At 49.0% G+C, this 27,752-nt stretch overlaps 1 protein-coding gene and 1 long non-coding RNA gene across 22 annotated transcripts in view; one reads left to right on the top strand and one right to left on the bottom strand.

Moving 5' to 3' along the window:
• Window positions 1-693: 693 nt before the first annotated feature.
• LOC308193008 lies at window positions 694-13,570 on the top strand. 12 transcript variants are annotated; one of them, XR_013949294.1, is made up of 8 exons: window positions 694-4,503; window positions 4,599-4,637; window positions 4,743-4,840; window positions 5,115-5,178; window positions 5,635-5,727; window positions 6,418-6,518; window positions 6,623-6,753; window positions 7,153-8,358. It is a non-coding gene; the product is annotated as an uncharacterized lncRNA (long non-coding RNA). The 12 variants fall into 12 exon arrangements; XR_013949295.1 differs by having other exon boundaries at window positions 4,599-4,633; XR_013949296.1 differs by having other exon boundaries at window positions 694-4,487; window positions 4,599-4,633.
• Window positions 13,571-13,713: 143 nt separating this feature from the next.
• The window catches only part of MACROD2 (mono-ADP ribosylhydrolase 2), an 861,442-nt gene continuing 847,403 nt past the window's right edge, over window positions 13,714-27,752 (bottom strand). For all 10 annotated transcript variants that reach the window (XM_080587154.1, XM_080587152.1, XM_080587161.1 and 7 more), the window contains 3 exons: window positions 22,240-22,323; window positions 15,849-15,917; window positions 13,714-13,977 (listed from right to left, as the gene is read on the bottom strand). In XM_080587154.1, coding sequence (XP_080443280.1) covers window positions 15,856-15,917; window positions 22,240-22,323 — 146 coding nt within the window. In that variant the 3' untranslated portion in view covers window positions 13,714-13,977; window positions 15,849-15,855. The remainder of the gene's footprint in view (window positions 13,978-15,848; window positions 15,918-22,239; window positions 22,324-27,752) is intronic.

Consider the following 27,752-nt stretch of genomic DNA (forward strand, 5'->3'; position numbering starts at 1 on the left):
GCTGCTGCAGGCTTTGGAGGCGTGAGGGCCATGCCCGCATGGTACCACGTCGGGACCCACTTTGGGGGTCGTTGGTGGCATTGTCTGTCTGGCCTGGGCGGAGGCAGGAGTATCTGGAGAAGTATGAGGAGTCAGAGCATAGCTCCCAAGCAGGTAAAGCCTGCCGCATTGAAATGGAAACCGTCTGTTAGTGACTGTTTAAGAATCCTCTTTGTTTCCATGAAGGCGACTTGCTCATCCCAAACAAAACAGAAGAATCACAAGGCAGCTGCAAGCAAGGGAGCCGCTCCTCAACTCACTCCATGAAACAAACAAACAAAACAAAACAAAAAAAAACACAAAACGCAAACCCAACAGCCTGCCCAAATGAGCCACATTGACCCAGGTCCCTTCGTGGGCCACCATGTGTCTGTAAGCTGGGGTGTCCTCCAGGGATGCTGTGTGCCCCTACTCTTCCCGGAGCGATGGGCTGTGTACCCTACAAAGCAGATTAACAGAAAACTAAATCTTGTATTGAGAGCTAATCTGCTGATTACAGCATATCTTTTCTTCCGCTATCAAAAAACACATTTAAGTGACATTCATGCATCTGCGTGTGGCCCAGAAGTCATAGCTAAATTTGGCCTCCATGCTTCATCAAGCTGATTTAGCATTTTGTGCATTGCCAAACCTCCCCAAATCGGAAGGGGGAGAGAGGAGGTCTGGAGGAGTTGGGGAAATTCTGGCAGGAGCACGCGGCAGCTCGGCACCTTCTCTGGGACTGGGCAGGTGAAGGGTTTTGGAAAGGCGGAGTAAAGTTATCCGTAGTCTCTGGGAAGCATTGCCCACGTTTGCTGCTTCGCTTGTGGCTTGGTGCTTGAAATGGAAAGATTGATTGGTTTCAGAACACATCGCAATCGATACAGCACATTTGAATGAATATTGCAGCTTTCCACTTAATTAGAGTTGACGCGGTTGTTCAGTATTTCAAATCAGTAAAAGGATCGTACCAGCGCTGTGATTCCCTAAGAACGGAAATATCACCTGATTTTCTGGTCTGTGCTTTGGTGGGTGCATAGGTCACCTCGTTTCTGCATTTGCTTACACTGTGTGATTGAGAGAATAACCTTTGGTGTTTTTGCAGCCTACGATGGAGCAGGAGTTGCCATTGAGCCAAGCTTGAACTGACAGCTGAGGCTGCAGCTGAAACCTTTATTTTTCTCACCGGGGCACAAAATGAGAACGAAGCAATGGCACAGAGCGTTGCGACTGCATGCCGGTGCTCGAGCACCAGAGGTCAGCCCACCTCCACCAGGTCTGTGAGCTGGCTTTCGGCTAAAAAAGCTGCAGATGAGACGAATCCGCATGAAGTGCCATCAGCAGTGACCCGAGCATGCTGAGGAGCCTCATGCACGCGCCCCTCACACACCGCAGCACAGTTTGTTTCCCATCGGGAGGTTGCTTCGGTGGATGCCTGGCCATTAGCTGCCGATCCTGGGGAACCACTTCGAAACAGGACGTGTGGCTGTGGCTGAAGGAGTCTTTTGTACAAAGAACGATAGATGGATGTGCATGTTCTTAAGTGTACACACACATCTCCATGGGCACTGGAGAAGCTTAGAAATATGTGTAAGGTTTAGGCACCCCCAGAGCCCCCTCCAGCACCCCGAGATACCATGTGAAATGGTGGTGTCAGCTCTCTGGGCCAACAGCTTTAGCTGGGCCCCAGAGAAGAAATGGGAAGGGAAGGGGAAACGGGAAAGTCCAAAAGAAAAAAGAAAAAAATAATCAGATTTTGCCCCTTTTGGTCTTGTTTTAATTGCTGACATTTCAAAATACGAAACACTCCAATTACCTCTCAGCGGCACGTTGGAGGTTTCGAGTGGCTCCTGTTGGTATTTAAATATGCATTAGGGTGGTGGGGGATCTAATTAGGGGACGGCTGATTGCAGCGATGCCGTCCCAAGAAGCGGCAATCTCTGGGAGAGCAGAACGGTCTGGGTAAAGTGGAGACAGAAGCTCGGTGCCAGAAAAGGGGTGCCATCATCATCTCCCGAGAAGAAAGAGATGAAATGAGATCCTCCCACGTCTCAAAATGGGATTCTTTCACCCGCGGACTCTTAGGACCGGATCTGAGTGCGATGAGCAGCAGAGATGGGCAATGATGGGACCGTGGGGACTTCCAAGTCTTTCAAGCATCGTAACAGCTTGAAAATCCTATGAAGCTGTGAATGCTTTATCTTTTCTTTTCCTTGTGGCCAATTTGCACTTCCAACCAGCCTTTGCTAATAGCTTGTTTTTTTACGCTTGTCCTCTTCAGCCCTTCTTTTTCTGCCTCTCCGTTCCCCTCCCCAAGCCCTCTCCCCTGCCTGTTTCATCCACCTCTGCGTCCCCTGCCACACGCAGGGGCAGGGAGGAGTGAACGGGGCTCCTCTTAAGGGTACGGGTCACCCCAGTGGGATGGGACATCTCGCGCTGGCCCTCCAGGGACCGCTGTGCGAGGGGCTGGTTTCCCAGGTCCATGGACACCAAGGCTGTAGGAAATCAACACAGGGTCAAATGAAGTTAAATTTCACGTAGCCCCAGCCCTCAAGGTCCACTCACCTTTCCCAAGCCCCCTGAGGAGCTGCCAGTGACAAACATGAGGCATCGAAGCACTGAGAAACCCCGCTCTGTTGGGAGGGCCTGAGCTTCTGGTGTATCCATGGGTGTATAACAACAGCTGCTGAGAGAGCAACAGAAATTGGGAAGAAATTTTCATGCCCAGAGCAGGCAGATAAATCGAGAAAGGGCACCTGACATTGTGAGGGAAGGACTCGGCAAAGCAGCCTGTTCTGCATGCAGCTCCTCCAGTGTTCAGTGAAAGCTTCCCAAAATCAACTCCCAGAGGAGTTTTCCCCACTCCATGGCCACCATCCCACACCAGGTGGAAACAAGGTCTGACCTCGCGGCGGTGGGACCCATATCAACGTGATGTTGATGTCCACTCGGCTCCTCAGGAGCCTTTCATGAGTGCCAGGCATAAGTGGTGGATATGGCTGTGGAAGTGGGACAAACTCCGGCTCTTGCTGTCTGCTGCCCCGGGGGGATCTGAGGGCTGCTTGGGGGCACCTGGCCTCCAAACCCCCTGCACCTTGCCAGAGGAGGCACAGCGCCCTGGGCTCCAGTGACACAGCAAAGGGATAGAGGCAGGAAACGAGGGACCCATGCGCTCCAAGGACACAGGAGTTTCATAAATTAATAGGCAAATTAAAACAATCAAGCTACATTTCCTATCAGCTGCTGGCAGTAATGAAGTTTGATGCTAATGAAATCGGGCACCCCACTTTTTGTCTTGTTTCCTTTTTCCCCTCCCTGGCAGGGAAGCTGTGGGAAGGCACCAAGAGGGAAGCAGGGCTGAGTTAAACCCGTGCTCGGCTCACCTTCATGGTGCTGAGCGTCCCCTCAGTGCGCAGGGTGAGTTTTGTGTTGTGTGGTTTTGCAGGTTTTTTGGGAAGGTTTTAAATCAAGTTTTTTGTCATGGTGCTACCTGCCTCACCCCGACGCAGCTCAAACGTTGTAAACCAAGGAGCGCATCCTCCATGTCTGGTGCGAATTTGGGAAAACTGGGGGTAAAGTAGGCGTGTCTGGCCAGGGTGAGTGCCACATGGCAGCACCAGGCAGGGCCAGGAGCTCGACCAAGGTATCTGAAGTCAGTGGCGGATGGACGCCAGCAGAGGCGGGAGCCAGGGGGACATGTCCGCCTGCCGTTGTTAATCTCTGCTCCAGCAGGCCCACTCAAGGAAAGCTGTAATTATTTTAATCTCTTTTTTCCCCTTCCCGCTTCCCTGCTTCACAAATGCACTTGGTTTTCTAAGTCCGCAGAGGCAATTTTTATGGCAAAGAACATGCTTTTTTTTTTTGATTATTTGAGCTACATGTCCAGTGATACACTAGCCAGGGAACAGGGTTTTTCTCCTTCTTCATCTTTTTTTTTTTTTTTAACTTATGAAAAACCGAATCAACCCTTACTGAACGACACCATGGGGCCGTTACGGATAAATGGGGTCTGGCCTGTGACCAGGGCAGGTCCACTCCAGCTGCAATCACAAAGGTCAGGCCCGCATGAGGGCCGTGCCCCGGGGCAGACCAGGTATTGCCAGCAGCGTGCAGTCCCCCTGTGGCTGCTGTAAGGTGACAAGCTGCCTCCAGGGTAAAAACAAAAATAAATAAATAAAAATTAATCTGGAGAGCTGGTGCCAGGATGTAGGAAGCCCCGCAGGTGCCTGCCGTTCCCCCAACAAGGTTGCCCTAGGCTGGGCTGATTGCGTCCAGGCAGACACACATGGGGGAGATTTGGGACCAGCAGCCTCCACAGCTCTGGCAGCAATAAAGAGGACCAGGCTGAAAACAGGGCTGGAGAGGTTAGGGAGGAGTAGTGGGGGCTTCCTTGTGTTCACTGCAACTGGGGGCTGAGGAGGTGCTGCTCTGCAGCCACGTCCCTGTGCTCAGAAGTGGACCAAGAGGTGGTGAGGAGCTGTGATGGTGTGTCTGCTGCTGACCTGGATGAGTTGCAGCTGTCTGCTTCTGAAGTGCTTGTGGGCTTTGGGTGTTAATGATATCTTGCTTTCCTTCAACAGGAAGCATTGATGTGTGCAGAGGCTCTCAGCAGTTTGTAGGTGCGTTAGGTTTCTAGTAAAACTTTTAAAATAAAGATTCTCAAACCCCTTCCTTAGAGAACTTGGTATTTCTAAGACCATCTGAATCTGTCTGTTCTCTCAAAGCCAGGGAAGAACAGGTGACCAGAGCTGAGCTGCTGGTGCACTTTGAGGCTGTACTGGTTGAGGATATGGAGCAGTGCTGCTTTATCCAGGGGCTGGAGGTGAGGGCTCTCAGCTAGAGCAGGGGGGAGGTGCTGGATGAGCAGCTAGGGGAGAGACCTAGCTGTTGGCATCCCCACCTCGTGCTGGCTGGTAGGGCAGAGTGGTGCTCAGGGGAGCCCTGGGGGAGTAAGCAGGCTGAGTAGTGATTGCCTCTGGAGTTGGTTTGGAGAGCAATTCTGGTGGGATTTGGCTCTTCAGGGGGTCAAAAACCCTCCTGGACATGGTTGGAGGTTGTCTGTCCTGCTGCCTGACCTGTTTGGTTTTCATCAGCAGATCTGGCGCTGTATTGGCAGTGGTTCCTTGGAAGCACCCATTCAATGCTTACTGTGGTTTACTGGTGAGGACTTTTTTTTTTAATGGGCTGTCCAGCTCTGTAGGATACGATTAAAGCCAAGACACAAGCACTTTTTTCTGCAGCCTTGGGGGTTGTGCCAACAGCACAAACCCCACTATGAATGTGGCCAGAAATGGCTGCCACACCTGAACCATCTAACAAATAGGTCACAGACCTGCTGGCTGATGAAAGCCACTCATGAGCAGAAGCTGCTCTGGCTGAAGGAGCTCAGCCTGAAGGTTGCCATGGGACAGACAGACCCTAAAGAGACCAGGTCAAATACTAGGCTACAGAACCCGCCCCCCCCAAAGGAGGGGGGTGTACACTATGTGCTACAGGATAAGTGACCTCAAAACGAGCCCTTCTCTAGTTCATCTATTTTAGCATCCCTTGCTGTTCATTTATAGTAATATTTTTGGTTTTTGTCTGTTTGTGCTGCTTATCCTTGTGTGTGGCCAGCATCTGGATGGAGAGCTGCTCTTCCTGCCATGGCACTGCTGACTTGTGTGGGGGACAAAGGCTGGCATCTGTGGTGGAGTTGAGGGCTGCAGGGTTTGTATCTATCTGTTCTTTGTTCCTTCCCCTTGTGTCGCCTATGATGCTTGCCACTTATAAGATGCCACACTCTGAGGAAAAGGTGCTTTGTGGTCTCATCATGGTGGGCCCTGTACCCCAATGGGTGGCTTGGGGCTGGCTGGCCTCCAGCAGCCCAGGTTCCTCTGCAGCTTTCCTGGGTCATTTTGTGTGCTTCTTGCAGGTGGAAGGCCCTGTTGTGCTCAGCTGTTGGACCCCCATGTCTGCCTGTAACACTTGTAAATTTGCTGAGGTCCTGCTCCTGTGCTTTCCTCTGCACTTGTATGTCTGTGGGGAGGCAGCTCAGCCTCCTTCCTCAGGGAGCAGCCTGCCCTGGCTCACTGCAAGCATTGGGGTCATGTCAGCCTGCACTGGGCCTGCCGTAGGCAGCTCCCCTCTTCACTAGGCTCCCTTGATGCTTGCATTGAGGTTGAATTATCTTCCCCAAACTTTGTGGCCTGAGCTGCTCTCGATGTGGGCCATGGGCGATGGTGTCTTCTAGCAAGCCTGCCCCATAGAAGGCCCTTATGTCCTCTCCCTCTGTTGGGGCTGCACATCACTGCGTACCCTGACTTTCCAAGGCCTTGCATTAAGGGGTGAGTTCTCATTTGGTTTGTTCAATGGCTGTGCCACTGCCACTTTGATGGTGTTCTTTTTGTGGCTTTTCAGAACAAGCAGATGCTCCTCATCTCTTTTTGTGTGGTTCCTGTATATGAAGTGCTCTTCAGGGACACTCAGGAAGGAGGCCTCCTTTTTGGGGTGTCTGCCAGGTAGGTCTATAAACAGCCTCTGCCCTGCCTTCTAAGGGGCAAGTTTTCAAGTGAAATGAGGGACCTTTTGCAAAAATAACTTGAGCTATGTCATCACATCATAGTTGCTCAGTGCGGAGGACCAGTTCAGTGCCTCTTGTGGCCTGTCCCTGAGAGCAGGAGGAGCCATGGGCAATGATAGCTTCCTCAACAAATGCACCAGCAATTCACCTCCGGACTACTTTCTCCAGCCATGGTGAGACTAAAGCAGCAGGAACTATCTTTCACCTTTTTTAGCTGATAGTTAGTCAAAAGCACTCTTTTTTTTTTTTTTAATTTCCTTGGAGTTGTGCTACTACTCATGCTGCTGTGCACCTCTGAGGCTGGCTCCCTGGGTTATCATGCCCCTGTCACGTTCCCACTACCTCCTCCCCTTCCCAGGCATGAATGGGGTCCACAAAAAAGGTGCTCTCTGCCTCAGATTTGTGGCAGAAGAAGAGGAAACAAGGATGTAGCACTGCCAGGCAACTTCATCCTTATCCTAGGCTTTGTCATAACTGCCATGTAAAGCAGGAGATAGCTGCCATAGTTGTTTTTGTTGTTGGCTTTCATGAATAAATGAAACTCTACTTTTGTCTTCTCCATGTGGCAGTAGGTTTGACTGGAAACAACCAAACTGAAATGCCCCACATTGTCAAGATGTCATCTGAATGCAGCAACTGCAGTTTTAATGGCACAGAGCAGCGTAGCCAGTTGGAGGCGGTAGGTGCTGCTGCTTTGTTTTCCTTTTTCTCTAACCCTGTAAGTCAAAGGTGGGTTGGGGTGAGGGAGAAAAGCTCAAATCCACAGTATTTGGGACCTCAGAGCAAAGGTGGGAGGTGGGAGTTGATCCTGCAGCTCTGGCCTCAGCTGGGTGTAAGCAGGTGGGATGGGATGGGGTCAAAGCAGTGCTGTGAGGTGTCGGGATGGCTTTGACAAGATGACAAAGCAGTGCAGGTGTAGGATGGTAAGGGCTGGCCTGCTGTGGAAAGCATCCCCATGCCCCTTGCAGGCCCCACAGAGCGGCCAAGCAGGGCCGTGGGGGGCGGGTCTCCCCACAGCAGAGGGGTTCGGGGAAGCATCCAGGGCAAAGAAGGAGCTGGGATCTCTGAACGGTGCCCTTCAAAAAAAACAGTATGTGTGAAATAAAGCCTTGCTTTTCCTTTAGCAGGAGTCTGTTCTGATGGGGTACCAAGTTCTTCGTGCAAAGAAAGGGGTTCAGTACCTGCTGCAGCTCTGGGCAGCAAGGCAGAGCAGAGAAGGGGGAGGGATGTTGTTAGAGGGCTGTGCCCAGCTGGGACTGTAGGTATTGTGCCAAAGCTCAGATGTGACAAAAGGCTGTATTTGTATACTCTGTGAAATACAATGGGTAATGATGCAAATAAAGCATAATTTCAACCCACAGGAAATAAAGAAGTACTGAAGACTGGGGTGTTGGTTGTTCTTGGTTTCTTGGTGTATTTATGTATGGTTCCTATTCAGATTTTGGGCTCCTATTCAAGTTTTATTTTCAGTATTATATACAGTCCTAATATTAGAGCAGGTAATGTGGGGCACAGCACTTAACTGTTTGAGAAGGTAGCACCCTAGGGTCAAGTACACGTAAGACACAAGACAGGGGTTTCCAAGCCAGCTCCCCGTGAAGCTGACCACATTAGGCTGGAAACTGGTAGGTGAGGAAGTAGCCAGAGGGTGAGAGCGTGGGCTGAGCACAGGGCTGAACAATGGGATGTCAGAGTGCTACAGGCTATAACCAGGAAGAGGCTGCAGGTACTGACTTAGTACTACTTCAGCGTAAGTGCTGAGGCAACACCAGGGCCCGGCCCTGCCGTGCCCTTCCATTCCCTGCACTCGAAGTCCTTACTCCCTTTGAACGCACCTACTCCCCCTGCAGACGACAGAAGGTTTCTCTCTCTCTCCACCACAAGTGCACCTTCCCCCTCTGCTCATCTCACGCACCCTCATGAGCACCCACCCTAGCACTGGGGGCTGTCAGGGAGCAGAGTGGTAGGCCTGGCTCCAACCCTCCCTATAGACCCCAAGTCCTATCAGTGTAAGAGAGGCCTTAGGTCCACCTCGGGTTCTGATCCCACAAGAGCCCTTCTAGGCTTCTTGGGTGCTCAGCTGGACTGGAGGCTACACTCATCTGTAGTGCCCAGTGTGATGATGCTTCATTGCCTTAAGGACATGGGAAGTGCCCCCCCCCAGACCTGGGCCCCTGACCTGCTCAGCTGCTCTCGTGTCCACAATTCCCCCTGCCCCCAAAAAAGGGGGAATTCATTGTGGAAGAGGTTTTATCAGTGAATTCCAAAGCAATGAAAAGTCATTTCCCCTTAGTCACAGAGGTTGCTGATAATTCTGATAGAATAAGAACCTAGACTATTTCAGCATCACTTTTATTTAGGGGAAAAAACACAATTACAAGATGAATTAAAAACACAAATCTCACCTTAAGAGAGAAAAACATTTATGAAGGTTGGGTGTGGGCTGGAATTAAAACCGACGCACAGCAGGCACCATGCCTCTGAGGAAGGTTGGGGGTCTGCATGGAACTTACAGAAGACCTCCCCACACACACTTTGCCCTGGGAAGTCACCGAGGGGCTGAATGGGCACCCACACTTTCACCTTTGCTGACTGAGCGTGACCACCCCCACAGCTTCCCCAAAATGTGTTCCAGAGGGAGGCAGCAACCCAGCCCCAGACTACAGGACTACAATCAAGTGTACCTTGTCCTCTGTCCTCTCCTCGCCACCTTACCTGCTCCGAGCTACCTGGGCAAAGCCACCTCATTGCAGCCTTCTTTGACCCCTATGATGGCACAGGCATTTCTCTCAGCCTTGTGTTATACAAAAAGTGGAGGGATTAAAAGTACTCACTCTTCACAGGAGATCTGAATCCTTCTTCCTTTCCTTTCCTTTCAAAAATGTAAGGCCAAACTTCAGTGAATTAGCCCTTCTCCAGAAGGCATTTGGTACACAGAGACAAACCCCTGAATGCACCGATCAATGACGGAAATCTTGGCCTTGTCATAAGACAGGGTGTGCGCGCATCTTCGCCTATGCCTGGTTGAAGGAAAGACAAAAAGCCTCTGCCCCACTTTCCGCAACACCTGAAAACTGTTCGGTGTGTCCTGAAATAAACGACTGTACCGAGGGAAAAGCGCTCCTGGTTTCAGCGCTGGTAAACTGCCATTGTTTGGTTTATTTTTATTTATTTATTTTTAAATTTTCTTTATTTGTTTTACACATTTCTTTATTTATTTTTACAAATTAGCTCTGATTTAGTGATAGGCTCAACCTGACAGCCTTTTCTTCCTCTTTGGGCTGAAGAGAGTCCATTCTTACCTTTCTTACCTCCAAAAATCCCTGCGACATTTCCAGTTCTGCCGAGACCTGGCCGTCACATCACTGTACGCACGCTTGCAGTCACGCATCCAACCTGACGGGCACTGAGCGGCCACCATGCCATCAGCCAAGTCAGGAGGGAGCAAATGCACAAGCACCAGAGCCTTGTCTTGAGAATGCGTTGTGGTTGTTTTTTTTTATTACCTTTCTGCTTTAACAAACACCATAATATGAAGGCGCCGATTCTCACCATTTTCCAACAGATGGCTCAGACACAAGGAGCAGTGACAGACCCGGAAAGGAATGAATTTGGCACATAAAGGAGAGGCTGACAGAAGAGGCACACGTCCATTAGCCTACATAGCTGTTATGCCACCTATTTGAAGACACTTTCCAAGCAAAAGTCTACATTTCTTTGCATTTCTTCACATTTTGTGATCAAGAACATCACTTTTCCTTTTCTTTTCCCTTTTTTCTCTACAAAGTTTCCCTTGTAACACCAATGTCAGTGTAACGCAAGTCCTGGATGATTTATATGATCAAAACCCCTGTTCCCCATGGAAATAGATCCAACATCCTCTGCTCCATTTGTCACTTTAAAAGCAAAGTGTGCGTGTGCTGCAGATAGACAAATATCTTCTGTATGCTTATTTTTTTGAGTACATGAAGTGGGACAGGGTTAATTCACAAAGGGCTTTTCCAGCCCCCTGCAGAAAGACTTGCAATTTGCTTCAGCAAATGCATGAGCCATCATTTCAGACAGCCTCTTGGACATCTTTGGAATTCAGCGTGAAAGGAAACGTTTCACCAGCCCCTCGTGGCGGGGACTGGCGCTGTCAGACACAGGAGCTACAGCAGTAAAGCGGAGGCCGATGCTCAGTACACTGATGGCTGCACCGAAGGGCTTCCGTTCTCTTCATGTCATCTACTGGGGGCCAAAGTCTAGCTTCTGACTGAGATGTGTGCCAACAATCGCAGTGGAGTGCTTCTGCCTCCAAAATTCTCTCCAAATTTCTTCTCCAAAACCCGCTTCCTGTGCTACACCTCCAGCAACATCAGCAGAGACCGCGTTGGTGGGCACAGGGCTGGCACAGCCAGCTGAAGGACTCAACCCACTCCATGACTAGTAAGACAACAAGAAGCCCAAGAAAACAGAAAATCCACCTGAGGAAAGGCATATTCCTATCCGAAAATTGTCCAGCAACAATTTAGTTGACGCCCGTGTTTCCTTCCTCAGCACTTCTTACAGTCACTGCTGCATCTTCCGGAAAGCCTTTCACAACTTCAAAGAGTCGCTGCTGTTCGAGAGCCAAGGCTCCATGATAACTGCGTGGCATTGCTGTCAGGGGTTCTACAGAGCATGGCATACATGAAGCTTTTTTTGTAGTTCTTTCCTTTTCTTTACACAGGTCACTCTTTGCAAAGGGTTGGAGGAGCCTCATCTCCAAAGGACCGCACCTCGATGGCTCGCCTCCCGCAGGGCTCTTCCTTCGGCTTCCTTGCCAAATCCGAGGCCACTGCCTGCCTGAGGGATGTGCAGTAGCTCTTTCGAGGCCAGTTTACCCGGGCGGAGGACCCAGCTATCTAGGTCATTCTCGATGTTTTGGAGCGCCTTGAGTATGAGCTAGCCAAGTCCATTCCCTGCCCTACGGAGGTGGCTCCCTCTTGTTCCGAACTCAAGGGAGCCCTTCGCTCCTGGTCTTTTGTCGGACACCCGAGACAAAGGGAACCGAAAGGAGGGACACCTCACGTGTTCATTCCTCTTCCTCCAAGATACTGATCTGCTCCTCCACCTTCTGCTCTGACAGACTGCTCAAATCCAAATTTTCCAGTACAGAAAACCCACCGGCAGATACGGGACGAGCAAACGTGGATACGCTCTCTGCAGAGACACTGGATGGGGAACTGGGATCAGCTGGAAATGAGGTGAAGGAATGGCAGAAGAAAATTCACGTCCTGAAAGATGCATCTTTGCACCTGGCAAGCAAACAGGTATGCGAAAGAACACCGTCAGAGATGCTTCAAAGGGAACACAGAGTCTGAAGCATGGGGCCAGAGGGTAGGCACCTAACATGTCCAGGAAAAACAGCGATAGGATGAAACCAAGACATACGCTTACATCAGCTCCTTTTTTTCTTCTAAAGCCCATCTGTCGGTCTTAGGTTCCCACCAATCTCCAGAACTGAACGATGAAGCAGCTCCTCGAGATCTTCTCAGATGCGACCGTTGTCTGGGGTAAAAGGCCGTGGGAGCCATACCCTGTGTGAGGATTCTGCTGCAAAAGGCCCCGCAAAAAAAGCATGCTTGCGGGAGCTGCATGCGAGGTGAAAGAGGTGGTGTTTGAGGGGCCACGCTCTCACCAGGAAATCAGGGGCTTTTGTTGGTTTCTTTTATAATCTGTGCTAGTCTTTATGCCCTTCTGAATCCACCCGCAGCAGACGGCAGCCATCAAATGCTGTAGCTGATGTTCTCTACCTTAGAGCCACATTTTGCTCCCTGTTCTGCCAGCAGAGATCTCTTTACCACGGCTCCTATAGCTGTTGGAGGTTGTAGGTCACAGGAGGATGGTGATCTTTCCATGTCTTGGAAAACGTTGTGCCTTGGCTTCTGGTAGTCATTAAGTACTTGGGGGCTGGTGTCTAAGTGGAGGGGAGAAAGGGAACACCACGATGCTTTTGATTAACATGATCCAATTATTCTCGGAGGCATTTTAAAATATGCTTCATAGCACATTACAGCCCAGACACAGGCTGTGTGCTCTTCCATCGTTCCATCGTGCATTTTGTCCATCCATTCCATTGATGGTGTACTTGAGAGCATGACGCAAAACCCTTTTGTTCCTTTTCTACAAATTTCCACGCAGCATTCGCTAGCAAAACAATTGACATAGGGGGGAGATGTTCTTATCCAAATAACTTCTATTTGCCTTTTTATTATTATTATTATTATTTTGTTTTTAAAGAAAGGCATGCATACGCAGTACAAAATATAACAAGGGCTCGTGCAAGGTATGTGTGAAGCTGTTAAAGCCAGATGCCCTATCTAACGATGTTCTGAATGCAGAATACCTGTTCTCCTCCCTCACTCACAGGCTCTGGGAAAGATCTGTTGCCTACCCCTACCCAAAGACGGTACTTACAGGCTGTGGATTTGGAGGAGTGCAGACCTACCTGGGAAGCAGTCAGGTGCTGACTGTTCGAGCCCCGCACGTTATTCGTGTGTGAGAACCACAGAAGGGCCAGCCGTGTAGTAGCTGGTCATGGTTTAGCGTTATCGCACCAGAGAGACCTCCTCTAGGCCGACAAACAGCAGGTCTGGGGAAATCCCGAGGCTTTGGGGCAACAAGACAGTAGAGTTCATGTGCGAACTCAGCGCCAGGCACGCACTCTGCATCTGGCCAGCGCCTCTTGTAGTGGCCGGGTTTGGAGCCACCAACTGCTCAGCATGGGCAGAAGATGCCAGGAGCTGCTGATTGGGAAGCCTGGAGGTGGGCAATGCACAGGGCTGTCCCTGTCGGTATTTGCCAGATTTTGGAGCGGCCCGTCTTTCCGATCCCTAGCACGAGGAGGGTTCTTTTTTTATCAGTGCCTGGGGATGATCATGCTTTGCAGCAGTCTGTGTTCTCAAAGCAAATCTCCATTTGTATCCTAAGGATTGGTTTAATAAAGGGGGTGGAGGGGTGGGGCTGGGCAGAAATAAACACACAACACCACCTGCAGAGGGTATCATGAGCAGGACGGAAGGTAAAGATGCTAGAAAAGAACTGGGCCTGGAGACAGGCCAACGAAACGACGGAGGGGGAAAAGAGACCCAATACGACACAGGGACTCGTTGTTCAGAAGAAACTGTTGTAATTGCAGGGATAGTTGCAAAACAGCGTTAGACCTGGGAAGTTGTGTGTCTTTCCAGCAGGTTTACAGAACAAAACGCGATGAAGGACAAGGAGAAATTAAAGCAAAGAGTCACTTCCCCAAAGCTCCCTCCCTCCCAACCCGCGGAGCACCTCCGCTTGCTCTTTTCTGCCAAGGACGATGCCGTAGGGTGTCGGCACCTGCCCTTCGGGTTTTGTCTGCTCTCTCATCTCCTGCATCCTTCCTGTTCATTGCAGCAGACAACAGAGAAAGAAAGAAAAAAGGCATCAGTTAGCAAGGCTGCACGGGACCCACATCTCATCTTTCTAGCGCGGCGGCCTAACTTTCCGCTATCCACCATGTGCAGAGAGCACATGCGCATCACCCAGTATATACATGTATGTAACTTCTATGGTTCCCTCTGCAGCATCTCTCATTGGCACAGCTCCTCTCTCTCTTGCCGAGGGAGACCCAGCCAGCTTGGTGGCCGTTTTGGCAGTTCCGTGACCTACGGTCTGTAGCCTGCATCTATTCCATGAACTGCCAGAATATGTTCCCTCCCTCACTCGCAGCATATCGCACCAGCTTGCTGGCTGGGCTCGACTAACCTTCTGAATCCTGTGCCAGAGCTCAGTCCTGGCACTACTCAGGGAACTGGGGCCTCCTCCTGCCATCCACATTTATTCCCTTGTCAGTTCAAGGCAATAATTTGCCTCCACGAGGGATGAGGCAGAAAGCGTCGGTGAGGCCTTTCTTTGGTCCGCACGAGCCATTGCCCGTCTGCTGTTTCCTGCCTGTTTCGAGATGGGAACCTGCCTGTTTTTCTTGGGCTGTGTGCAAAGCAACTTTTCCTGCACCAAACTATCCTTTCTTTATTTTCCTCTCCCCTGCTTCCTCATCGCCGGGTCTCTAACAGAAATCAACAGATACTTTTTTCTTAAGTCAATGCAAGGGTATTACCCTTTCAATGCATTTTTAACGGTGAGGATTTCATTGGTTTCTTGTCCTTCTCCCTAACAGACCATGCAAACAGAGGCTCAGGAAGGGGGAAGGAAGAGCTGCAGAAGCTGTATTTTAATTGCGAGGGCGCCTTCTCGCTTCGCCTCTGAACGTTTTCACTGCGACCTCATCAGCTGTATTTCTCGCTCCGGCGGTACGGCAGCACGCTGTCAAAACGCTGACAAGGACAACGGGGTAGGCTCGCTAATAGGGCCTTCTATTTTAAATCTCACTGAGACAGCTGCCACTGTTGCAAAGCTTCTATATCAGGTCCTGAGCTACGCGAAATCCTATTCCGAGCATAAATAACACAACTCATTGTATACGATATCGGCAGCTTGCCGTTGCCCTGCACTGAGGGAGGGTTGCATATGAACGCTTGGAAATTCTACTTCTGAGAGGGAAATCGCAACTGCTTCTGGTAGTTGAGGGTGCACCCGGGACTTTTGTCTCCCTACCTCACAGCTCTTTTTTACCTAAGGGCGAGGCCATTTACACCCATGACAAATCTCACGGCGGTGATAACCGCTGTAGCATGCTCTTGTGCTAGCACCCACCATCATTCAGTGTGTAAAACAGTAGAGCTTCAAGAATCTGCATGGCTCCAGAGAACAGCTCGCTGCCTTGGCCTCGTTTTTACAGCAGCATAAGCTACAAGTGACGTGAGGCATCGCAGAGCTGAGGGCAATAAAGCCTTCGTGTTGTGAACCTGTTCTTCCCAGAACACAGACCATACGCAACTGAACTCTGTACCAACCAGTATAGGCTACCTGTCCTTTTCCTAAGCGATGCCAACAACCATTCGCTTGCTTACTCTTCTGTTGCTTATCTCAGTGCTGTCCCACCTTCTGACAATCTAAGACCAGGCACTGTCAAAATCCATTACCGCTGCAGAATGCTACTATGATATCTACTTGACAAATCCAACCTACTAGTTATTTTTATCTTTTTGCGCACGAGAAGCCCTGTGAGCCAAATTCTTTCCTTTGGAGTACCATCTTCCTTTTTATTTTTCTTTCTGGTGAACTCTAACTTAAATTGAGGTCATTTCCTGAGCAAGTGTTCAAGTAGAACTGGAATGGAAAGCTGGGGGGAAAACAGTCGTAAACATCTTACCTGTTGGTTACGCTTCTGGCGCGCTTTCTGTGGGATCCTTCTTGCTCTCACCTTGGCTATTCATTTCAGCTGAAAACAAAACAGGACAGTTGTCACATGCTAGCCACCATACTCATTCAGTTTATCCCATTGAGTAATAACTCCTCCTAGCCCAAAGTTTCACTCTGGCACCTAGCGGAGGTGCCCAGCTCAAGAGCTTACTGACCCTCCTTGGTCTCTGCAGGCCAAGGCCACCGACAGAGACAGAGGACCCTCCAAAAGGCAATTTAGAGTTTTGCCAGGAAATACAGACTCAACCCTTGCCCATCGCTGCTGCCATGTCACCGTACTGCAGCAAGGGGGTTGTACAGATACGCGATTGTTTCTTTGGCATCTGACAGGGAGATTTTTTCACATCAGCCATGCTAACAAGGCCTGCGGATCCCTCAGCTTCCCTGCACAAGGAGCAAAAAAAGGATTCCCTGCATGGAGCCTTCGGCTGAGATAGCAAAACCTTTGATTTGAATGTCCGCGGGCTTTTGACAACGTCCCCAGTGGGACGCGGGCCACGCCGTAGGCCAGATGTGGATCCATCTCTAATTACAGAGAAACTGCCTCTGCCTCCGGCTGTTCTTGAACTGCAAACGGCAGGAGCCTGAGAGAGCAGACAGGGGCAACCGCATGATCTTCCTACACATACTCATTTACTCGCCTACGATCAGTTTACACAGACAACCTTCTATTTCCATATAGAAGTACTAAAATGTGAGAAGGCTTAAGTCCATTTCAGTACAATCTTTGTCCAAAATGACATCTACATGATATGACACGTCTGATCGGTCCTCGCTAGGCTACGTGCACATACAAGAGGGCTCCTTCAGCACATGCATTTTCAGAAGGAGCATTTGGTATTTGTTCTGGAATGGACTCAAACAAGGTCGTTTGCAGTTGTTTTCTGTTTTTAACCTTGCTTTATGATGTGGCCTCAGCTGTGGATTACGAGTCATTTGATGTGCGGGTCAGGGAAAACCCTCACATCTGAATGGAAGATTCGGAAACTAAGAGAAGGCAAGGGGAAACGAAGGGCCAACAGTTAGAAGCTACTTCCAGTCAGGCGGTATGACCTCTTCCCAAATTGATATCACATCAACACACCTGTTAGGACTTTGATGGATTATTTGTAAATTATTCATCATCCGTATGCAGAATGCATCCCGTAACGGCTTCCTAGATGGATGCAGTGAATAACAAGGAAAGCATCCGCTCCCGATTACGGAGCTCTGACATACATCGCATTGAGCGACGTCACGTTCCTTCTATGTGTTGGCATGGCAAAGGCCAGATACTTAATAAAAAATCCTTACGGGAAGGCCGCTGCACACCGATGACGGCAGCCTTTCTCAGCCTTATGAAGTTGGCCAGTTTCACTGGCTTGGTTTTCTGAAAGTGCCATCAGGCTTTGCTCATGTTTCTCCGAGATCTTTCTCAAAACAAAAGTTTCCTTTGCAACCTGAGGCAAAGCTCTGCCGACATGCTGAATGAGCACGCCTCCTTCCCACTCTTTCCCATTCTACGGCTATGAGCAGTCAGCCCAGCTGCCGCAGACAGCATGTTGCATTGAGGTTGGTGAGTCAGAAACTGCTCAGGACCTCTTTGAGGGCGATGCAAATGCCCAGGGGAGCCCTGGAGGAGCTCCGACACCTGCAGCCGGTGGGAGGGCGGAAGGAAACACTGAGTCCCACTGCTCCGCGGCAGAAACCACAGCTGGGCATCCCGTAAGGCCAGCGCTGAAAGAAACCAGCATGTGTGCTCACCGGCGCCTTACTGCCAACATGTTTCTCTATCAGCTTTTCTCTACTTGTCTGTTGTGGTTTAACCCAGCCGGCAGCTAAACACCACACAGCCATTCACTCACCCTCCCCCCTCCCTCTCTGGGATGGGGGAGAGAAACGGAAAGTGAAGCCTGTGAGTTGAGATAAAGACAGTCTATTAAGACAGGAAAATAATAATAACAATAATAATAACAATAATAATGATAATAGTATTAATAATAATAATGTGAAAGAAACAAGTGATGCACAATGCAATTGCTCACCACCCGCTGACCGATGCCCAGCCTATCCCCGAGCAGCCGGCCCCCCACCCCGGCCAGCCACCCCTATATATTGTTTAGCATGACGTCAGATGGTATGGAATACCCCTTTGGCCAGTTTGGGTCAGCTGTCCTGGGTCTGTCCCCTCCCAGCTCCTGCTGCACCCCCAGCCTGCTCGCTGGCAGGACAGAGCGAGAAGCCGAAAAGTCCTTGGCCTGGTGTAAACACTGCTCTGCAACAATTAAAACATCAGCATGTTATCAGCGCTCTTCTCATCCTAATCCAAAACATAGCACCCTACCAGCTACTAGGAGGAAAATTAACTCTGTCCTAACTGAAACCAGGACAACATCACTGACTGAACTCAGCTCCCCGCATGAACGCCAACAGGGACAGGAAGATCCAGCTGAAGGATACGCTTCTGCAGACTCCTGGGTTTGCCCTAACAACATATGTCACTATGATGCCTCCGACATAATCCTTTATGGTTAGGCCAAAAACAACGCAGCCGTGAAGAGCCTACCACAAGGGCAGATGGAAGGACCGCCACTGGGTATGGAGGGATGCGACTCGCCACCCTTGCTGCCTCCCAGCAGGTTAGCCCCAGGTGTGCTACGCTCGATCATGTCGCAAGCCCATAATGGCCTTCTTACTGCTTCCCCAACATTTTTAGAGGTGCTAAACGGCCACCTTATGTCAGCAGTCTTCTGCGCCAACAGTAATGTGCTACAGCAGCCACCAGCTCAGCGAAGCACTCCAGTTCCAGGAGGCTGCCCATCACCTACGCTCAGTTTTACCCGCTGCCCCTTCCACACCTTTGTGCAGGGCTTTCTACAGCAGGAGAAGACATTTCTGTGTGATGGAAATGGATGTCTCTCTGCACTCTTCCTATCTGTTTTCTGATTCAATTCTTGCCTGCAGGGGAGGGCCTGTCCGCTTCTCCTCTCTCCATCCATCAAGCTGCTTAACAGCTCTCAAGCGAAGCCTGGGGAATGGCTTCCCCTCAAAAGCAAGCAAGCTCCCCGCAAGAGGACAATAAAATACCCTGGCACATGGTTTGTACTCGCCAGAGCCTGGCAGCTGAAGGGGTGGATGTGCTTTTGCAGCATCCCGCCTCTACCCTGTGGGACAACTACGTGTTTAAAGGTCAGGTAGTTGGGCATCACAGCGCGGCATCTAAGCAGAGAAGACGGGTAAATGGGAGACTGGAAAACTAAGCATAGAGTCATCCAAGAGAGACAGCCTGTTTCCCCCCAGAGGATATTACCCTGTAGACCCAGGCAGCAGAGGACAAAAAGTATGATTGTGTTGATTTAAATAGGAGCTCTGTCAGACTCCTGCAAACGTAACCTCTTTCTTCAGCTGCTCCTAAACAATGTTTCCCTTTCTACCTATATAGCTCTGTGATAGCACGTTCAGCTGTAACTCCCGACTGCTCAGGAAAGCAAATTACCTATTTTGAATCGAACCCGCTGTGCCGCGATGAAAGCTGTGCACCTGTTTACTCGGTAGTTACTTTTTTTCTTGGGTACTGCATCTACAACAGAAACGCGTGGCGGCGTTAGCTGCTGAGATCTTGCTTTTATATTGCTCCTGTCAGCCACGGAAGGTCGGGGTACAGGTGCCGAGCTCATCGGCTCACGGCGGCTTAAGAAAGGAGCTCAAGTTTTGGGTTTGATGCCTCTTTTGAGCTCACTGCCTCATTTCCTTTTCTCCTATTGTGTCAGCAAGTCAAGACACAGTGCTCCGCAGGCTCAGAATAAAAAAGGCAAGCAAGGAACTCCATTATTAAAGGAGTAAAGAGCTCGAGCCACCTAATACCAGCTGGAAATTAACAGCTACCTTAGTAATCTTCACAGCTTTGGTGGAAGAGAAAAAATTGCCCATTTGCAGAGAAACACCACCTGGGAAACCCATCGCCAACGGTGGGTTTTGTCATCATTAAAAATACTAACTGGCAACTCTGTCCTGGGTACAAGAAATTTAATTACCAGGGATCTTTGCTGCGGTTGCCGACAGCAACCTGTACATCGCCAGCAGCAACCTGCATCTCTGTCTATATGTGCCCACTCAGGCTTACGTGCACCCCAGGCCCTGGCCCATCAGGCAGCTTTCCCAATGGACAATCACAGCCAACTTTCTGAGACCAGGAATTTCTGAAATTTATCACTACATTACATTACATCCCTGCTCACTAGACAGACCAATGTTGAGATCTACCTAATCTCTCTAAACATTGCATTTATAGAGTTCTTTGTCCCGTGACACAGAACATGGGATTAAAAACCAGAACTGGGCTGCCAAGGGGTACCTGGTGATACGCTCTTGGGCATTCAGCTGCGGAGCAATGAGCTCGCTCGGGACTGATAGAAGGGGTCCAGAGAAAAAACAGGCAGTTTACATAACAATGACTGTCAAAGGGAAACTTATTAGGTTTTGCAAATGTACCCTGTCCATTTAGAAATGTGGAGGCTTTTACAGTGAAACTTCGCCCTTCACATAGAGTGTGAGGAGTTAGATCTTTCCACCTTTTTTTTTTTAAAACACACTTTTCCCATCATTTAATGTAACAGGAAGTTTGCAGAAAAGGAAGTTACAAGATGAGCTATGTGTAGAAGATCTTACAAGATGAGTGAGAATGGAAACAAAGAAACCTACAAAGATCGGCATTTCAGAGGCCATCTGCTGAACCTGCCGTGCTGCGCTGCAGCGCGCATCACGATAGCTGTGTGATCGCTCCTCTTTCCAGCGGGAAATTCCTACAGATACTCCTCTGATATATTTGGATTTGTTTTCTGTAGCCCAGGCCACTCCAGGGATCAGAAATTAAAGCAACGTAATGTGACTACGGATTTTTTGGCTGGTCTGTTTCCAGGGGATGAGGAGAGAAGGCTGTTTTGGCTTTATTTGGCACACTTACTATCGAAAGCATAATCTCCACTATTTACAAAACAAATGCAACAAAACCCATTAGGCATGCTTCCATTCCCTAAAACTGCAAAAGCTCCTCTACAGGCCAGTATCAGCATCAGCCGCCAGTTCAAATGCTGCAGCATGATCTGACATCAGAGAAAGGAAATCAGCGTTCAATTCTTTGCATAAGAAAAATCACTATCACATTCTTATAGTCATATTTCTATCTTAGAGATGTAAAAAAGTACACTTTCAATTGGTATTATGTAAATGCCAAAGAGGTTCAAGGGTGGATTTGGAATCAGTCTTCACTACAGACAGGGGATTACTCTGGGATAACAAACAAGACGGTGATTGGCAAGCCCAATTCTAAGAACATTGCTTTTCGGAGTCCCCAAAGAGCACCCAAAGAGTCCCTGACGTAGTTCTGTTCAGCTATAAGAGTGCATCTACGAGGGTGGTAAATGGTTGGCCTCACCAAAGTCCAAGCGCCAGGGCCCTGATCCCGTCCAGTGTTTCATTACACCCAGGAAGAGCACAGAAGGCCATTTTCCTGTTCACGCGCTGCAGGGCTGGAGCAGTGTCCTGGTACTCAGCCCTTGCTGGGACTTGTCCAGACAACTAGGTCACCCGCTTACTGAAGGCGTCGACCAGAACAATTTCATCAAGCTCCAAGTCAGGAGACTCGGGCTACTAATGTTCACAAACCCAACCAGAACCGCTGCTGGGTCACAAATTGTCATAGTACTATTAGCAGTACATGCTCTAAGGAGAGAACTTCTCTTTTCTAACCACACTGAGCTACGCTGGGACTCCAGGGAAGAAGAGAAGAAAGGAAGTCAGCTTGCAGCTGGACGGAGCCTGATGTCGATTAGAGGTCAGCATATGAGTACCCCTTGACATAGACAGGCACTAACTCAGAAATTTTCAGAACTATTCCTTTCTGACTACTCTCCAAAACCAGATATATCCTGGCCAAATCAACCTCCGAACCAAAATTCTCACAGGCCTAAACTACTGTTGAGTTACAAGGTACACAGACTGAATGTACCAACTGATCGGATAAATGGAGTCGATTAGCGAGGTGGGGGTATGGCACCGGAAGGTACTTCCACCAGACTTCCAAAAAGTCCTGGGGGCTCCGTTTTACGAGAGACATACTCCGCTGTATCTTGATGGGCCACTGGGAACGTGGCTCTAGACCTCAGAGACCAAGCTGGCATGATTGCATGAACTTGCATAAGTCTCTAACAGGTGACAGGAGACATCACATAAACTCCCTGAGGACTTGGCTGAAGGGATTATAAACCTCTTTTTTTTGAGGGGGGGAGGAGATGTACAGGCAAACACTAGAAAGCTATGCTATGCATTCAGTTTAGGACAACTAAACTATTAGAACAACTTACCGTCATTACTTGAAACTTCTGCAGCTTCGCATGTGAGTTCAACTTTCATTGGCTCTGCAGAAGTTTCCTCCTCATCTTGCATCCCTGTAAGCCACAGGAGAAAAAATTATACTTAAGTACATAATGAATGTAGAATTCTCACCTTCTGTATGCCCAGTGTGTGTGTATTTTTCTTTCTTTCTTTCTTTCTTTCTCTCTCTCTCTCTCTCTCTCTCCCGGCATGCTCTTATCTTTGCAGGCTCTGCTGCTGCATCGAGGCAGCTGTTAAAGAAAAGGGCAGAGGATATAGGAGGAGGAACATGGTTTGAAAATAGTTGCTCGAATATTTGTGGTCATCTGCGCTTGCTCCTAACTAGCGTTTTTCAAACCCCATCACAGTGCGGGCTTCTGCCTCCCTGCCGTCCTTTCCCTCATCATTTTCGAAGGAGCCCTTCTGCTCATAAACTGCTACATGTGACGGGGACCTAATCACACTCAAGTTTCTCTAGCCAGCTGAGGGGATGCAAGACACGGACTCCTGATGGTTCTTGAACAGGAGACATTTATTGCCCTTTTTCGCTACTACATATACTTTCCCCGTAGCCCCAGGCGCTGTCCACGCGCCCGAATCTGTCCTACAATTGGTTAGAGACCCTCAGACACGCGCCTTGAGCCAGCCAGCAATTGGCCACTGCCCAAAGCTCATCTTTAACACTGTAGCCAATTTACTTTATCTTGACCTTGCTCAAGTTTTTGGTTCTACCGCTGTTTTCCTCATTATCTCTAACTCAGGGACGTGTGAAACAGCACAAAGCTCCCTGCGAATTCCTTTCCCACAGCCAGCAGAATAAAAATAGATACTGTGAGAGTTCAAATATACTGGTGGTATACTGGTCAGATGCAAAATAAAATTTGAATGTAGGAAAATGCATTTTATTGCTGAAACTCAACGTTTTTATCTCTTCTGCCTCAGGCTTGCCTGGAAACTTAGATTCAATCTCCTAACAATATTTGAAATTAAGGAAAAAAGGGTTTTTGCAGTTTCATACACAGTTCTCCTCATGTTCTGCCATTCAGAGTGCTCAGAAGCCCATTTTTCTTTGATTTCCACCAGGGTGCTGCTTGTCTTTTGCAGCCACCGTAAGCCTGTTGCACCTATCCCGCGGTTCAACGCCAGGATGTCAAGCTACTAGTTGCTTAGCAATAGAGACTTTCGGGCTGCTGTTACGAGACAACCAAGCGTAGCAAGGACTGGAATGTTTCACAAATGCTTTCCTTTTGAGCACAAACCATTTACCACCTCAGTAACAGATATAAAACATTCGAAGTCCCACATCCAAAGTCTGTCCCTTTTCAGTACAGGTCTATGTTTTTGTTGTTGTTGTTGTTTTTTGTCCCTAAACACATATTTACCACTGAAGTTTTACCTACAAGCTGACATACCCTGATGGAGCCGCTAGTCTCCCCCACGCTCCCTGTGACAGCAATGCTCTCACAGGCAACTTCCAGAGCGCTCCCTGCAGTTCTATTAAGCATCACAATGCCAAAACAAGGAGTCAGCAAATACAGAAACCAACAAAAAGCAGCCACCAGAAAGCTCGGTTCACCATTTTGGTGAATGTGGGGGAAAGGGTGATGGATGACTACAGTCAGAGAGATGTCACTCATCCTTTCAATAGATCTTACTTGTATGGCAGAAACCCTTCTGTGGGCCGTCATATCACCAGTTCCACCTCTTCCCCCCGGTGTAAATCACCACCCCGCACAAACACACAAAATGCCTGAAAATGCCTGCGATGGTGAACTTGGCATGTCAGCGAATGTCGGTGATGGCCACTTCACGCGCATGTTAGATCCCTGATGCTCCTCCCGGGAACTGAGGAGAAGGAGCTTGGTTTTCTCCTGAGATTTCTTACACAACAAGAGCCCAGGGCTCTTCTTTGCTCATGCAGAGGGTAAGCCCATGTCACTCCACTGTGGAAGCGTGTGCACACACCAGGAATTTGCCAAGCACAAGGCTGAGATGGTAACGTTTGAAATCTGCCTGATTCCTTCGAGCAAACTCACCATGAAATCTGTGCAGCCATCAAAGCACTCCTGAATTAAGGAAGATCTCATTTGTGCTCCTTTTCAATTAGCTTGGGGAAACAGCAGTATGAAAAACAACATTTTGGGAAAATAATCGCCCCACCGCAAGCGTGGCCCACGCCGAACGCAGCGTTTCCCACCGAGACACTCAGACGTCTGCTGTGGGAATCCGGGCTCCTTGCTGAACACCAGCGCGCTTCGACTGGCAGCTGATGCCTCTGAATCAGGCTTCACCTCCTCTCAAACACCGTCTATTAACCAAATAAAGCAGATGCGATGTGACAGGTTGTGTCTGGGCTCCCAGCTTCTCTAACAGCTAGAGATACCGCGGCGGCTGGCAGCTTCTAAAGACGCCCGCGTGGAGCTCCCCGGCCCTATCCCAAGATCTCCCATTAACTAGCCGGCATGCCTGGATTCCCTGTGCTGCCGAAAGGTTTCTCATTTTCAATTTCAGAAACCTCTCATGCAGCTGACAGGTGCAAAGGATTATTGGCACAAAGCTAGCTGAAGACAGAGCCTAATTAAAGCCCCAACACCTTGAGCATGCATGTGCGTGTTTGGGTGTGCACGTGCATGCATGTGGTAATTGGGGCTGCTGGTGCAGGGAAGAGTGGAAGGCGTCGAGGGTCCTCAATACCAAAAGCTGAGGCCAGGAAGGGGGCTACAACAGCAGCAGCAAATCGGCAAGATGACTTTTCACAAGGTTCAGGGCCACAAACATTGTCAGAAGAACACTAGTGGCTTGATCTGTGTTTTCCCCTTTCTTCCAAGTCCAAATAGTTGAATTCTCACCCCTTTGGGGACTGGATTATGGCCACATCATGATTTTTATGGCATATGCTGATTGTTGTATTTGTGAGCAAGAAAATGATAGTGAGAAACAACATCCAGAGACAAAAAAGGCAGAAGATATTTTAATCCTTATCAAAACCAAGTACCACTGGGAGCTTTGCGAGGAAGTTTGTACATTGTATCAGCTGATCTTAGGGAAGACTTTCAAACTCTTTTAATGTAAACCTTTATCTCTTCCCTTGCTCTTCTTGTGGGTGGGGGACAGCTGCAGTTTCTACCCTGACATGTATGTGGAAAGGGTATGATCCACAAAGCTTCTCCCCTGACGTGCCATAAACCGAGCACCTTGCAGAAGCAAGCCCGTTTCAGAGGCGGCAGAATCTGAACCAGACCAGAACCGCCTTCACAGCCAATTTATTCCAGAGGCCTCCCCTGCCCCCCGCTGGTTTCGATTGCTGCAGGTTAGAGCACAAACAAGCGAGGTATTTTGGGTTTCTGAGCGGGAGCTGAGTGTTACGGACTCGGAAGAAGCCTGGGAGATACCCCTTTCAATTCCAATTACCATTTCCAATCACGCTTCTGACAGAGCTCATTGCCCCAGCCCTTTGCAGGCTGCCTACAGAACTAGCAAAGCCATGGGTGACAGCTGGATTCTGGTGCAGGCAAGGGTGGCTCCCAGCCTTTTTAAACACGCAAGATAAATATTTACTAGGAAGATAGAAATCTCTGTGCTCTTACTTCATCTTTTTTTCTCCTTTACGGTCACAATCTGTCTGCGGTTCCACGTGGTTCCAGCTACCCCGCTGCTCTTTCTCTGGGAAGCACAGCTCCCAGTTGAGGTGCAATGCACGACATTAAAACGAAGACGTGTTTGTGGTCCCTTAGCATCAATTCTAAAAGTACCTGAATACAGAGGTCAGATATCTATCGGTTTTCCATGCTCCTGATAAATTGATAAGTGAAAAGCATAGCCCTCCTCCCTCTCCCTCCACACGAGGCTTACATCTATATCGAGCGATGAAACTGGGCAACTACATGGGCTTAGAAGCTATAACGCAGAGCGATCCATAAAACTCATTTTTGCCCGATCATCGGCAAGGCTTTGCTGTATACTGAAGAGTGCCTTTGTAATCAGGAGAGAGAGGCAGGCTCCTCTCCCAGGTAATTCAAAGCAAAATCCTACCTCGGTCTCTCTAGAATCAATGAATCTCATTCCTGGAAGGTGCCGCAATTGGGTTTCTGCTCCCAGCTGCCCAGCTCCAGGGGGTTTATTTCTCACCGTTAGCTGTCAAGGGAGCCGGGGAGATCAGGTGCTCTTGGCAGAGCTCAGCCTCCAAGCTGCACCGTGGCAGAACCCTCCTGCCGGCCCTGGGCAAGGGCTTATCAGATGGGCTTTGAAGTAGGAAGCTGGATTTCTGCAATTAGTTCCCAGCCACTTCTAATGCCAGGGCCGAGCTTTAAGACAAACAGAATATGAGATTTCACGCGTGAGTCAGGTGTGCCGGTGCAATCAGCCAACACCAAGTTAACTTAAACCTTCACAAATCCCCCATTCTAGACATCTTGCAACCACGTGTGAAATCCTTGCCCTAGGACCATTCTGAACTCTTGAATGAAAAACAGTTACCAAAAACACAAGGGTTCAAGGCTAGGTTATTTTTTTTCCCAGTAAAACGACACAGTCGTTGCATCTGGAAAACCTCTGCCCAACGGTTTCGGGTAACACCGCAAGGTTTCTAACAAAATACTATCCTGCCTATGGACGATTTGCAGCCGGGGGACATTCATTATGTTATTTGCCTAGCAGTTGCTTCTGCTCTGTTTATATACCTTGAAAAAAATCTCCTCCATGGTTACATAATGTGAAAATGACATCGTAGCTATTCTGAGCAATCCAGATTTCCCTGATTCAGAGCCATGAAATACAATTTATTATTTTTGCATTTAGCTGTAAATATGCTTCCCCTAATTGGGAGACAGTGAGAAAGAGAGGCTCGTTAAAATCTGAACTTCTCCGGCTACAATGCAAAGGCACCATTTTTCATCCGCAGCCAGAAAAATGAAAGACAAAGCTTTTCTGACCCAGAGCTGCATCGTCTGATCTGTCAAAACCGGTTCCATTTCTCTTGCTCTGCAAATAGCCAGGGCTGTTTTTCCCTTCTTCCCAGTCATTTCACTGTAGCCATTCGCTAATGTTACTGTCAAGCCTTCACGGGCTTTGTTTACTGCTGTATTTTAGTAGCATAAATGCCACTTCGCTTAGGAACTAAGGGGCCCAGTTTGACTCCTATTCACCACCTCCATCTGGCACGAGCGACCCTTTCAACCAGACCAAATTCTCTCACAAAAAATATTTATGCTCTCTTCACATATGGCACTATGTGCAAAAGCACCCCCACATGCTGCTCCCAGGGCTCTAAATCTCGTGGCCCATCTTAATTTTGTTATGTTAGTGGCCGAGGACAGCTTCTCCCTCACCATCCTTCCACAATGCCCAGGTCGAGTATGAGGTGCGATCAGTGCAGCTTTACAAACAATAAACATCTCCATCTATTACCTCTGGAATATTTTAGCTTGATCAAACAACTCCCTGGTAATTAGACACCCTGGAGATAAAAATGAAATCTCGAGATTTCACAGGAAGGTGTACTGGT

Source organism: Anser brachyrhynchus (genome assembly GCF_964034855.1).
Source record: "Anser brachyrhynchus genome assembly, chromosome: 3".
In the NCBI taxonomy this organism is placed as follows: domain Eukaryota; kingdom Metazoa; phylum Chordata; class Aves; order Anseriformes; family Anatidae; genus Anser; species Anser brachyrhynchus.